This window comes from Ixodes scapularis, unplaced genomic scaffold (assembly GCF_016920785.2).
Source record: "Ixodes scapularis isolate PalLabHiFi unplaced genomic scaffold, ASM1692078v2 PGA_scaffold1__304_contigs__length_218370807, whole genome shotgun sequence".
Lineage (NCBI taxonomy): Eukaryota > Metazoa > Arthropoda > Arachnida > Ixodida > Ixodidae > Ixodes > Ixodes scapularis.
The window spans coordinates 6,845,111-6,860,022 of NW_024609846.1; the positions used below are offsets into that span (position 1 = coordinate 6,845,111).

A 14,912-nucleotide genomic window follows, 5' to 3' on the forward strand; every position below is an offset into this window, starting at 1 on the left:
AGGCTACGTCTTTCGCTGTACAAACTTAATAGCTGCATATTGAGTTAACATGCTCGTATACCGACATTGCTGTTTCGCGCCTCACTGCAATTTTAGGCCTTGCCCGCAGTGTCTATTATATGGTTCCATTTCAATGGTGCCGTTGGTTATCGAATGTTACTAATCTACTGAAGGAAGCCAGAGTTCGTGCAACTCTAAGTTTCTACAATGAAAACTTAAGTTGTCTTTCTGTATCTTAAAATGGTTAAGCGACCTTCGCTCGTCTGCCTTTATGCCGGGTCTCAAGCCTTCCAGCAGAATTTTAGTTTACCCACGAGAAGCAAAGCGTTGCATAGATGTTACTTACCGCTGCGGTTCATGACAAGGAATGAATATGCGAACCTAACTCCGCAAAGTTTCGTCTGCTCTGCCTTTTGTGCCATAAACGATGCATTCCCAAACAAACTCATTGCGGGACGGCCAAACGAACTCATAATTTATGTACCATCTGCTTTAGACCGTACTCGCTTTAACGACGAATATGCACGCAACATCGTTAGACCGGACCCTTCATCTGCGAGAAAATTGATCCAAAAAAGATAATGACTTCTGTACCATTTGCAAGCAACTAAGTGACCCGCGAGAAAGGCACTGAATGATGGAGACCTAGAATAGGCATCTGAAGGTATTCAATATTCTACATGCCAGAATGGTGTGAGCAGGACGCCACGGCTATTTCACTAGATTTGTATTACTTTGTGACGTAGACCCACCATCATGAGCCGTTCCCGGTAGATCCGCTTAAAGCAACATCGTTCACGAAAAACGAACACTAAAGACCCTTGAAATGAAACAGTACAACTGCAAGAGTTGTCATTAGTGTATCTTTACCTATACTCACCGCATAATATTCCCCTTGGGCACACTATAAAAGAAACCTGCGCATTCGTATTTCTGTATAACTGGGGCTGTAGACTCGTCAAGCACAAAGTCGCTGTTGAAAGATCACGGAGTGCACATGTTGGATTTAGAAAACCAAAGCCCATTGTCATCATCGCGAGAATCCGATCAGCGTGCTCCGTCAACTCCTAGCCGATGCAATTTGATTTTTGATGATTCCAGGGCCCCCGTCAGGTAGCGCAGCACCAAGAACAATAGCAGGGTCGCGACAAAGTACAAAGCTCAAAATACAATTAGATCTGGGAAATTTCATGTCCGCCATGACAGGAAGAAACTAAAACGTCATGCTCATTGCTCCTACATATATATCACATTTTTCTGGTCTTCCTCACCTCTTGGAGATCCCGTCATTTCTTTATACGGAAAATTGTCTTAATCAATCAGCCAGTTTTATTCAAATAAAATAAATAAAAAACAGAACACACTGCACCAACGCATCTGGATCGGGGTCATTCTTGTCTTGTCTCGAATTCATTCAGAATGTAAAAAACAAAATCGCAGCGGTTACCTTACACACATGCATATGTCCTATTGTCACGAATGAAGGTGACGAGAAGACGAACAGTGAACTGAAAATAAAAATTTAATTGACGAACATGTGCCAAACAAAACAAGTAACGAAAGAGCGTCGAGGCAGCAGAAAAGCAGGCGGCGATTCGGCGGCGTAACGGGGGCGAGAGCGAGACTGACTCGACCAGCTCGAGGGTAGCTGCATGCTTATCTACAGTGCGTCACTATCTCAAAAGTTCGGCAAAGAAGGCTCGAGCGTCGCGCGCTCGGGGCGAGGATGAACTGGCACTTTCGAGAACAAGAAAGCAGGTGGAAAGTTACGTCTGGTGCGAGACTGAACGCGAATCTTCTAGAAGTCGGTGACCGAGCGTTGCTTTCTCGGCCCTGCGGGCGGCAATATAACAGTGTTCTTTATTCGAATATTGTTTCCATATAAGACGGTTTAATTGTACTTTCAAAACTTCTGCTCTCTTTTATTTGGATGCTTAAAGAATTTCATAAAATGGTTTCAGTGCACTCTTTATTCTTTGACCGTACATAGTACGAGACCATGGAATGTTAAACTTGTTGGTGTAGACATTTCTATTTAACCTACGCGGTTGAGAAATTATACTTGGCTGTCTTGGTGTATTTTTTGTTAAAATATTGCTCTTCATAACTACATCTTTACATCGCGTGCCAACTGAAATGGTTTAGGGACAATACTAGGTTTTATAAAGTTGAAAATGTAATTTGGATAAGTTTAAAGAAGAGCTACAGGTATAAAGAGGAACAATAAAAAAAATCAGAATATACGGAAACCTCACAAAATGAATGAAATACGACCTATGATATTCGTATATCACAATCGCTCGTTCCTATTTTGAGCGGATGGCTATATTTTTTGTTTCAATCGTCCGGTTCTAGCGAGCGCTTTGGAATAGGCAATCGAGGTGCGCGATGCGTCATGGGAAATGTCTCGGAACCGTAACGTCAGGTTCCTCAGCACTGCCAAAGGCTGGCGTGATTATGAGCACCAACACGGCAGTGGCTTTTGCGTGGAACAATCTCGCGTGTCAGAAAATCGGAAAGCTGCACAGCTGCAGGACGTCCGTCGTGACTTATTCATTTCGGACCTTGTGGCCCGCGGTGCGCTCCGCCATGATCTATGAACTTGAGAAGACGAGAACTTGGACTACCAAAGGGACTCGGAGGGTGGCAGCGAGGACGAGTAGTCCCTCTCGTACATGAAGGCAGAGATGCGATTCGGACTAGAACCGTACGAACCATCCGACAAACCGACCGTCCCCCCGACGAAATCTGAAGTGGGTCGGGGTCGCAAAGAAATGCCTCGCATTTAATACTGATCAGCCAACTTGAAGGTATGCGCTGTACGGCCTGCAAGTTGGTCTGCTCTTTGCACACCTCGTGCGTTTGTTTAGCCTCAAAATGCACCGATGTGCGTTTGTTCCCCCCCCCCCACCCTCCCGGCATCAATCAATGACGGCGTGCGCTTGACTGCTTCGTCACCGCGCGTTCCCTGCGTTCTCTCTACGCTGCCCTTTGTTTTTTCCGTCTCTCCTTGCGCTCCGATGCGCCAGAGTCGAATTTTGGAACACTTGTATTAGGTGTTTTGTTTAGCTCACGTACGAGTTTGCTTTGCTTTTCGTGCGGTCCGGAGAGCTCTTCTGCTTTTCTTTTCTTGAAAAAAAAAAAAAAAAGAGTCGGCACTACCCTTGGTAGCAGCCGAATATTATTGGTAGGAAGACCCAGACTCCTGAGGGCAGTGGGCCACCTTTCATAGTCTTTATGGCGAAAATGGTCGCCGTACAGACGATTGGTTTTCACCGGCGCCCAAGAGACGACGGACGCGCGAGACGTTTCCACACGCTTCAGAATTTCTCCTCGTTTAGAAACCTGCTGTTCGGTGTCTCGCAGAGTGGCGGATTCAGAGGTGGCGGTGGGAGGGTGGTCGGGTCCGGGTTGTGTAAACATTTAGGGAGAAAAATCGCGGAGTAGGGGGGAAGGGGTTTTTCAGACATATGAGACGCAGACACCCCCCCCCCCCCCCCCCTCTGGAAATACCTGCGTCTGCCCCTGGTCTTGCAGTTCAGCATGCTGCTCCTGCAGCAATCTGCCGCGCAATAGCGCGGCATCCTGCATGCAAACGTAATGAATCAACATAGGAACCACTCAGCGGCACTAGAACTGCAGCGCGCCGCGCGAAGCAGCGCGTTTGCAACGTGCCATTCACGGCTAGGGCATCTATACGGGTACGGTGTATTGCCGAGGGTGGCGCCACTGCGGGAGGAACACGTCACGATCCCCTGACAAAGTTTCGGCCCCCCAGTTACCAGGTGCAAATGGGAAATCGTTTTATTAATTTTAAAATTACTTTTCTTGCGTTTACAAGCGAGATACTGGTGTTGATCAGGTGCTGATGCGACGTGGTATATACCTAAGCAAAACAACTAGCTTTAAACTTTTCCTTCCGTACTCCTTTGCCGTCAAACGTAAATTACTAAACTACCAAAAAATCTCTAGGCGAACGCGCTAGCAATAATTGATAGAGCTAGCCGAAACCGGCCTCCTTTTATGATTATGTTTTAGTAACTTTGCAGAAAGCTGCAACTTTCACGTGCTCAAAGTTTGCCTTGCTCTGCTCCCGTCATTAACTTCTAGCTGACTGGATACCCACACGAGTGTCACCTAATATGTGGCTCTCCATGCACGCACGACACCGATCCGGAATACACGTTGTTGCTGTGCGCTGCGGCTCTATGATTCTGAAAACATTTGCGACAATACCGGAGTACTGGTGCCATATATTTCAGCAACCTAATATAAATGTGGTTTCTATGAAAATATGCAAGAAATATGGGTTCCGACTCTTATACATAATTATCAATATTAAATATACAATTTCATTTCCTCTTTCATTAATATGAATCTCATTTATTCCTTGACACACAACAAGTGTGTTGAACATCAGTGATATAGCATAACAGTGAGGAGTTTCTGATGTTAGTTATTTCAACATTTAGTCGAAAACTTCGACGAAAAGAAAAGAGAGATATGTGTTGTTTGGTTTGTTTATTTGTGACGTATATTTTATTTCAGGTTGAAATAGATAGAAACACATTCTCTACATTATTTAACGACAAATTTAAACAGTTTCTATTTTTACGTATTTTGAACGGTCACTAAGCAAAAAGTTTTCTACAAAACCTCCATATAACCTTTTTCGTAGAGAACAAGTCATGGCGGCTCTCAGAAAGCATTGGCTTGCCAAGCTAGGACTTCTGTACCGACACACTGTTCACAAACAAAGCTGTGTGAAATTATAAAGCAGAGCACTGTATTGGTTTATTAGGAAAATTCTGTAAGTAACATGTAGCACACGCTCCTTATGTAGATAGCTGAATAATTACTATGTTATGGTGTGAAAATGTTTTGACTAGAATTATGTCAGTTAATTGCGTTGCAACTTAAACGTATTTGACAGGTACAAAACAAACAAAGTTCGGGGAGTCATAACAATGCTAGAACATGTACGTTACATGTACAGCTGTGTACATTAAATAAGTAAGAAATACAGTATTTTTGAGAGTTTCTAATTTCAATTTAGTGGAGCTGGAAGAAAACTATGATTATTAGCCTCCATCTTGATACAGTTTGTGCAAGAATGACATAAGGTTGAATGTTCTAGCGCACGCTATAGGCCCATCAAAGACGCAGGTATTTGACGCCTAAAAGTTTACATCTTGTTATTTGTATGTGGTTCAATAGATCCGATATTAAAGTCCTGTAATAAATAAATTTATCTGTATCATATCTGACCAAAAGTTACTGCGTTTCACTAATGATTGTAATTCGAGCAACTGAATTAGAAAGTAACAAACATCATGTAGTGAAAATTATTTTCTTGGTTTTGAAGGAACGGCGAAAACGCTGTGTCCTCATCTCTTTGGAGTACAAGAACGCGAAACTTCTAAATATAAATGAACATTTAAAATTAATATGTGGCCAAAACTACATCTATTGCTAAATTCTAGTACCTGCGTTATAAATGAAAACGAAGACAACTTTCAGGTCTAAAAAGCATGAAACACATCTGAATTGCAACTCGCATTAACGAGGCTTTACCGTTGCGAATGTTCGGAGCTCAATACTTACTAATATAACACACACTAGAGAGAAAAATACGCTATTAGTAGGGGTAGCATAGCCAGAGTAGCACGAAACAATTCAGAGATTTGATTAATGGAGTTTCCTGAACTTGGTTTCGGTTGAATAGTTGATGTGGGGTCGAAATGCTCTGTAATATTTTCGGTGGTCGAACTTGGTTTTGGTGAAACTGTTGTTGCGTTATCCACGTGTTCTGTAATGGTTTCGGAAGCCGGACTTGATTTTGGTGAAATTGTTGTTGTTTGGTCAACATATTCCGTAATATTTTCGGTAGTTGAAGTTGACTTTGGTGAAATTGTTGTTGTGTCGTCGAAATCGTCTGGCATCCTTTTGGTAGTTGAGCTTGGTTTTGGCAAAGTTGTTGTGGGGGCCGAAGGTCGTTTCATAATTTCATTAAGCAATGTAACATTCACGGGTGCACTTGTGTTGCAGCTAAAGTTTGAGCATACGCCATAGGCAAATCCATCAGTTGCGTTTTCATTAGGATACTGAAATATAAATAACACATTTCACTTATTATTGTAAGCTTGTGCTTTATAAATGAACACAGTAATATTAATTACTCATAACATAAACATTCCTACCGCACAAAGTGTTCCATCCTTGTAATGGTCGTAAGACCAACCTCGCTCTTGACTTTGATTATTTTTTATTTCTTTCAAGCAGTAAAATATGCACTCAGGATTCGGTGCGAGCTGTAAAAAGATATAATAATTAGTTTTTATGTCTTCTTAAAACGCGAGATTATAACACTGATATCACCGTAAAGCGAAAATATAAAATTTGAGGTTTATGTGTAGGTAATTGAGAAATAATTTTTTGAAAGCGTTATCATTGATTCGTAAGCTTTATTGCCTCAGTTTAACTGCAACACCCCGGGTACATGCGATGAATAGAATCCAACCTTCTTAAAAGGCAGACTTTTGTAATAGCAGAGAAAAGTGACGCAGAACGGCGGACATAAGAACGCTCCAGGTGAGAACGTCTGTTTGGGTTGGTTGCTGCCCAGAACTGGCTTGGGGGAGCACACTATATTTTTGAATTATAACTACATAGGCGGTGGTAAAAAGGTGACGACTTCTAATTCAAACGGTCGATACTTCTAACTCCTTCAAAATTTCCCCCCTACAATTCTTTGAGCACCACGTCAGCAAACGCGCTGCCGCGAAAAAATGAAAGGACAGAAGTAATGGCTCTTAATAAACGACTCCCTCATGTAGTATCTTGTATATCATATCATCCCATAATCACACTCACTAGACGCGGCATCGTGGTCCTCAGTCGTAAGGGTTGTCCCCTTTCCGCGGTGACGTGGCCCTTGTGAGTCTTTAAAGACCATTATTATTAGTACTAGTATATCCCCACTATCAAAACGTTCCAATGACACAAAATTACTGGGACACTGCCACAAAATTCGCTGCCGTGTTCTCTCAATGATTATCTAAGTTTAGATGCAGGAAGCGAATTACCATTGAACTGGTCGGTGGCTGCTCCCGAAAACAAATGCATTTTTAAAAATAAATAAAAAAAAATCGATGAAACGGAATAATACGCGGCCGCAGTGCGATTTCTAGGCAGGACGGCACGATATCCTGAACCTCGATTAAATACGCGAGTCAATAAAGAAGTCTGCCGCTCTAACTTCAGCTGAAGGAAAGACATTAAGGTCCTAAAGGTCCTCTCGATGCCTCGACAAAGAACACTTGGAGAGTGCCGAAAATACTCAGCGGATATCAGCCAACTCCGCTAGGAACAATATTGCGCGAAGGATTGCTGTACTGCTCATTATTTTCTAGGTCCATCCCAGATCCACGGTAACAATTATCAGAACAAATTAAGCTTTTCATATAAATTTGCGCAAGGGCTGGAAAGCCCAAGTATAATGACTAAGAATCTCACACAAAGCCTTTACAAATATAAATAACGCAAATTTTACCAAAACAAATCTACACATGATGACAGATTTTAACGAAACATCAATATATTAATGAAAAACGAAAGAAAAAATTGCATAAATTCACTATCGAAACTCAAAGCAACATGCGGTTGCACACCACTACTACGTGGTTTACGTTCATGACCCTGTGGCAGACGTAGTACACTGGCTGCATGTTTTAACTACGGAGTGAGCCCGTGCTGCGATATACTCGTATATGGCATATGAACCTTGCGCTGTCCAAACACTCATGCCTAATTCTGCTTTTTTTTGCTTTTTGGAAAACGTCATCCTCAAACTGGTTTGAGTGTTTTCATAGCACACTTATGATTACCTCAGATCAGTAAGTGCCAATACACTAGATGTCAGCCATTTGATTCGACATTTGCAGGTTGTTTGGTTTTATGCTAATTGACGCAATATATAGATATATTGCGTCGAGTATAACTACAGTATAATAAAGTCTAATTTCGAGGCTTTACGTGCCAGAACAATGAAAGGCATCTGGCACGCCCCAGTGCAGGACTGAGGATTAATATGACCACCTGGGGATGTTTTGACGTGCAAAGAAGTGCTCGGTTAAAAAGCCTTCTCCGCAATATGCCGGGATTCGAACCCGCCACCTGGTGATGTGTAGGCCGGCGATTTGCCTCGGAGCCACCGAGGTAGCTAGTCACAGTACAACAAAATATTTTCCACATGCCTCTCAATTACTGAGCCAGCAGTTATGTGTTCAACATTTTCTTTTAATCTAGATGTCTAGATGTTTACCTTACCCGGCAAAATATTTTATGCAATCGAAATAACTTTAAAGGAGTAGGGAAACGAAATTTCGGCGCTCATTTTCTAGCTTTAATGTGTTGCATGTTGCACCCTAACCTCAAGAACACCAGTCTTCCGTTGAAAAGCGCAAGAAAACTAATTTTAAAGTAAATAAACGATCTTTCAATGTGCACCTGGTGCATGCATGCGGAGCCTATTTGGGAGGTAGTCTAGCAACATTGTGGAAGCTGCTACGTAGTCGTGACGTAGCAGATTCCTTCGGAGCAGCGCCGCTCTGTGTCATTTCAACGTTGTCCTTCTTAGCTTTCCTCCTGAACTCACAAATCGCGCATTGTACCAAACGGTCCAAGAAGACGGAAAGGAAGGACTCCCTTCTTTCTCGGAGCCTCGTTCGTGCAACCGGAAACAGCCATTCTCCCCCTAGAAGATTAGCCCGTCGCTCAAAACTCGAACAAAAGTTGCTTTCCCCACCCCGTTCAGCCCTAAGCTGACAGTGTTGTGGAAGCTACGTGCTCCTCGGGCCAGCCACACGCTCGTCACCCCACGGGTGCTTCGAGCGGCTCGGTTGTAACGCGCTGACGCTATTGACACCACCACAACGCTGACAACGCCACCAAGGGCAAAGCTCATCACCACGCTTGCCTTGCTACTCCACGAACGCGGGAAATCTTTTCTTTCTGTTTTTGTTTTCGCCGGACATCCCATTACGCATCGCGCTCTCCGCTCGCTTCTCTTCGAGCGCTTGCTCGAGTGCACCGCTTGGAACGAAAAATATAGCCAATCGTTCAAAATACAAACGTGCGATTATGATTTACGGTTATTATCCGTCATGCTTGACTCATTTCCGAACGAAATTTGAATATTTCAATTTATGTTTCCGTACCCCTTTAATACGAGGAATTTCTTTAATTATATAGTGATAATATTCATGCTGTGAAAAGTTTTGCACCGTGAATGATTGTCACGGGCATCCAGACTCAAATAATGAACAAGGCATTTTTCACAAGACGTAGCAGCTGCATTGTGCTGTGGACAGTTGACCTTGTACAGTAGAACATATTTTACCGCAGTCCCCAAAACACGTGACCATTTTTATCTCAGTTTCTTTGTTGTTAATTAATGCAGTATATTAAGGTTTCAACAGGGCAAAACATCTTCTGTAATTCACTGCTATAACGGATTTTGAGCACAAAATTGCGGCTTACTGAACTGCATATTTAAAACACCTTCAATAAAAGTTAAAGTAAATGTTCAGACACAAAATTCTATACAACATTGTGATTCTCAGATAGGCTCTCAACTATCAGATATTCACGAAGACATTGAACGCACATTGTAAAGCACTTATACAAGTTGACCTTTCATTTCACGCAGGGGTGAGGCATAGCGTTCTTACCTGGAATGGAGGTTCCAGGCCACCACAGCCCTTTGTTGCATTCATGTGTTCATCCCCGTCGTATACCAATATATGACTATGAAGATCATGTTCAGAAGCCAGGACAACTATAACAAGGAATGGAATCTTACAATTTTCCCGATATTTGTCTCTACAGGATCAGCGTAAATATTGTTCAAATATTAAGTTCAGAGCGGCGGCGGCTCAACGTAGTGTGGTGATTTGGCACGCTCCTTGTGTTTGAACTTTTTTTTTTTCACAGGGCGGTTTATTAAAATTTTATGTAATTACAAATGTATTATGATTATGACATATTTTCTTTTGGAACACGTTTATACGTGTTACATTAAACTATTTACCTTACGTGGCAAGCTGTAATAAAGAGGCTCAGTAATTTTATAATATATTTTTAGTAATCATAGTGATATCATATTTCCACTAAACATGATACTGTGTTGCGGGGATATTGTGTGCACGCTCAAAAATGACAGGAGACGGGGCAATATAGAAATATTCAACTGTCAGTCATATTTTTCTGAGGATTAAATTTTCTATTTATTTCAGACATGGTGCAACAAGCATACCCCTAACTTTAAGAGTAAACACAGCCGCATAAGTTAAGAGCGAGCACCCGAGGACCAACCCAGACCTCACACTTCCTAAAGAAAGCAGAAAATGAAGAACGCACCACGTTAGAAACCCTCGAAGTTTTTTTCTTATACTTACCAAGCAGAAAACAAAACGAAAATAACAGATGATATCACCCACAACTAAGAAAAGTAGCGCATCAATCACAATAAAATAAACTCGCTAAAGCGCCTCACCAAAACTAAAGGTGATTCAATTACATACATTTTTTTTTCGTTTAAGCTTTTTTTTTATTTTTCACGGAATTGTCGTTTGACTGTTTAACACTCGGACCCTACTTTTCGAGTGTGGTCAACCTTGTAACAGTTTAACGTGTGTGGCTGTGGAGCATGAAAAAAGGGGCAAGGGCTTGTCTCATTTTTTAAATTTACCATTTTTGTCGATACTACTATTTAGCTATGCTTGAGGCTTCGTGTTGTGTTGGCTGTTAGGTATTTACTGCAGCTTAGGATGCAAACTATGCTGTTATCCCATTAGGTCACATGCGGGCTTTCAATTCCAAGGGCTGCAATCTGACACTGAGGATGACGTGAGCGCTCGAGAAGGAAACGTCTTGGTAAATATTAAAGACGTTTCCTTTCATAAATCCTTCATTTTATTCTAAATGAATACTTAAAAAGTCACCCCCGCCCCCCCAACACTAGACACACCATAGGTTTAGATGTCTGTGCTTGTATCTTGTCTTGTGAACATTTCGCGGATTGGCATAGCATGTGTTGATTGTGGCTATAAACACCATAAAAATGCAAATTTGGTGTGTTCTGCTTCTTTTTTTTTTATTTTAGTTTTTTTTGGCCTGTAGAAAAATGAATGACAAATCGGACTTATTAAGCTAAGCTTATTTATTTTCCACAGCCATGCAAGTTTGACTGAGCAAACCAGGGCAAAGCAATTTGTGAGCAGTAAAAATACATAACGGTTTCCGAATAACCAAGGTGCAGCTGAGGGGATTATTGCATGCCAGAAAAAACAAGAGAGATGATTCATAAACCCTTTGTCTGTTCTATATCTTCTTGTCCTGTCTTGCCCTTCCTGCTGCCCACAGCATCATCCTAGCTGTATGATGCAGGTGCGGGGTAGCCATCCGGGTATCTCTCGCAGACATTTCTGACGCTGCGGATAGAGGCCCAAGTTCAATGAACTCTACATTCTCGTCCCCATCCCCGCCGTCGGCAGCTGCCCCTTGTTATTCTACGCGCGTCTGTGTATGAGTGTATATTAAGTGCTCATATTAACCGGTTGGGTCGGTCGTTTTCGTCGGAGAGAGGTTTGTTAGAAAATTGAAAACGACGACGGCGTAGTGGTGCGGACAACCATTTCGCCCCAGGCTCCACGTGATGGCCCGGCCTTCACAAATGCAGTTAAAGTAGATCCATGAAACGCATATTTGATAGTGACGAACGCATCGAACGGGGGTCCTCGCCGGTAGTGCACACGTGATGGCACAGGAAACAAAGTGCTAAGAATGTCACTCCGTGGTAAGATATGAAAACGTTTCCTTGGAATGTTATTAAAACTTGGAAGGCTGCCCAAAAGGTGACGACAAGGTTGACTTGTGTATCTTTAGGTGCCTTGGGACGAGGTTCATTATTGATTTGTGGTCTGTAAATTCCTCGTGCTTTATCCATCTATGTCCACTACTGTAGGTGGCTATTTTTATTTGGTGACCACTGTTTTACGTCTTTGGTTTGCTATCAAATTCATTCAAGTTTGGACATATCCTGAATCTGTGGGATTGAGAGTACGGAATGCTGGTTTTGCAATGTTTAAGGGTTTAACAGTTAAAGTGAGGGTACTGTTGGCGGTCTGTGGGCTTCCTGTAGAGTTTCGTTGGTGAGTTCTCTTCAGAATTTCCATTGTTACATCGAATAAATCGATGCTAGTTTCAGAGTAGCAGCGCGAGAATTTTATATTATAGTGAATATCGTCGAAATTACTAAGAAAGTTTCAAAGGTCTGCCTCACGAAGCGACTAGTTTATAACAATGTTCTCAATCTACCTTTATAAAACATTGATTGTGCCCGTTGCTGTAACCGGTATCTGCCTGCAGAAAGCGCTTCCGTTCAATTTCAAAGTTGTTTGGTTTCGAAATTAGTATCATTCGTTTCGTAAGGACGTCGCCATTCGTGTAGGTGTTGGGTGGGCTATTGCTGCAGGCACTTATACCGCATTTATGCTATCCTGGTGCGGAATGTTTGTGTATGGGGACGCAACGTCCATCGTGACTAAGAATGTATTAGTCGGAGTAACAAGTGCGGATATTTCGTTAAGAAAGTGATTAGTTGCGTTGGGATAGGAAGGGACTTCGGTTGGGAGGTTTATTGTAAGGAGTTAATAATGCTTGAAATTCTTTCCTTGGCTGTATTTCTTTGGCTCATTTCAGACACTCTTGGTCGTCCAGGGTTTCCTTGTATATGAATTTTTGGTAGTGTACAGAAACGCCCAGGTTTAGGGTAGGTGGGCTTCATTGACTTGTAGATGTCTAATTACTGTTGTTGGTTTTTTTTCGTGCAAAAATATTAGGGTTTATTTCATCCGTTTGGTATAGCTCTTAGCGGGATATTCCTATAGTTCGGTGTAAAAGTATTTGACATTAAGCTGCCTGGTCCGCTCATCAACTAGTCTCGGTTGTTCTGAATAACTATCTCTCCTGTCTTATTCGACAGCTGGATCATAATATCGTCTCTCCAGTTGAGGTCCGCATACCGGCTCGTTCGTCATGTGCTAAATCGTAGCGAAATTTCTTCTGTTGTTGGCAGCTCTTTAAAACGTGTAGTTGAACAGATTTTATCTATAAGTCGAGGTACGGATTGCGTTGCGTGTTGAAAATCCAAGATTGATCTAATGCATTGAAAATTATTCTATTTCTTTTGGGTCGGTCCCCGAAATACTCTTTCAGCAACAGGTTTCTGGCTAAACAATCTAGATGTGTAAAAAAACGTTTAACTTCATTGAATTCTCCGGATGCAGGGGAAAAAAGAAAAAAAAAAAAACTAAGTCTTTTTGAGCAATGGAAAGCTCCTTTATCTTGGCAGGGAAGGGAGGGGCTAGGGAGGGGGGGTGTTCAGTTTATTTTGCGTCATCGATAAAGCGTCCTGTCCAGGCACTCCACAAATGCTGTAGGGAGTTCAGTGCCCTCTAAGAAACGCAGGGGGCGCAGCGGGTTGGCAGCATCTCGGTAGCACTCCGTGGCCAATGAGATTAGCGTATTCGCCGCTTAGGACTCCGCGAACCAATCACGAGGTAGCTATCGATAAGCATAATTAGCCACACCCTACGTTTCTTCAGTTGACTCTGACTGTACCAGAGTGTTCTGTCGTAAATTTACGCTTTAAATATTAATTATTGCGACGCTTATCTCAGTTCAATCCTTTGTACATTTTTATTCAGATAAGTTGTGGTCTGTCATTTTGAAAGAACTACTTACCATCCGCCGGATATTACTCGCATTAAACACTTTATTGTATATTAATAGTTTATTTTCGACATCGGCACGGACGAGGACCCACGTTTCTCTAAACGTTATCGTACTCAAGGCTTACCGATGAATTTCACCGATTGTTCGCCTTCACGGCCGTATTAACGGATGTTTGGGGGTTAAAAGAAACTGGATTGTTCTGATCCTTACTGAACATTCTCTATGGATTCCGGCGGCCATCTACGTTTTTTTAAGAGCCATAGAGCCTTTGAAAGAGCTTTACTTATTAGGTAACTGTGTTTTATCCAAAAATATGTTTACATTTTAATATTTCTAAGAATGTCTTCTTATTTTCTTACAGGCGTGTTTTACCTGTGGAACTCCATGCGTTTGGGCTCTGGTCTTGCATTTCTTGAAATCGCTACGTTTAAATATATTCTCTTCATCTTTAGTTCGACCAAAATTAGGAGGGCCGACCTTCACCGGTTTGTTTATTATATTCAAAAACATTGGCAATTCATACAAGAAATGGTTAAAAATAAAAAATAGAAAGCGGGATAGCAACGGCAATTTATAAATTCATAAAGTAAAAGCAATTTAATTTTATTTTCCTTCAGTCTTTCTTTCCAAATATACACCTGATGTTAAATACGTATACAAATTAACGAGAGCATTTTTGTTAAGGATCTTCTTTGCAATTTGAATGCAAGTTGTCGTTAGATATATTATTTACGAAATGAGGAAGATGTTCGTGTACATACGGTATGATGTCCACGCGGCTGAGACCAGGCACATCCAGGTAAGTGTCTCCATCTCCGGTGGTTGCTAAAGAAATATACCCCCAAGGTACGTCTGACTGTAGCGTACGTTCACTCTGATACGCGGCGTGCGAAATAGACTGCCGTGCTTACGTTCAAACGAGTGGCGTTGCCTTTTTCTGAGCGCAGCAAACGGCACTGTCTCAAATTACACAAAAAAAAAAACAAGAAAGAAAAAACGGAAGTTAGACCGAACACAATAGGAGCTTGCGGCACATGTTTTCGAACATCAAGGGATAAAGCCTGCGCGCCGTGCCACTTGGGAATGTCTTGGGGAGCGGTTTCTTTTTTTTTGTT

The 14,912-nt window shown here is 42.0% G+C and overlaps 1 protein-coding gene across 1 annotated transcript; it reads right to left on the reverse strand.

Annotated features, from left to right (window-relative positions):
* Positions 1 to 4,506: 4,506 nt before the first annotated feature.
* Positions 4,507 to 14,680, reverse strand: LOC8039849. Its single transcript, XM_002413736.4, has 4 exons — positions 14,559 to 14,680; positions 9,732 to 9,838; positions 6,201 to 6,311; positions 4,507 to 6,104 (listed from the first exon to the last, which is right to left on the reverse strand). Exons 1-4 carry the CDS (start codon positions 14,608 to 14,610, stop codon positions 5,619 to 5,621), a joined length of 756 nt encoding a protein of 251 aa, XP_002413781.3. The 5' UTR covers positions 14,611 to 14,680; the 3' UTR covers positions 4,507 to 5,618.
* Positions 14,681 to 14,912: the final 232 nt, after the last annotated feature.

Coding starts and splice junctions, on each gene's coding strand:
- LOC8039849 (XM_002413736.4), bottom strand. CDS start 14,610: ATGGAGACACTTACCTGGATGTGCCTGGTCTCAGCCGCGTGGACATCA. Junction 9,839..14,558: donor AGCCGCGTGGACATCATACC/GTATGTACACGA, acceptor TCCTTGTTATAG/TTGTCCTGGCTTCTGAACAT. Junction 6,105..6,200: donor AGGATGGAACACTTTGTGCG/GTAGGAATGTTT, acceptor TTTATATTTCAG/TATCCTAATGAAAACGCAAC.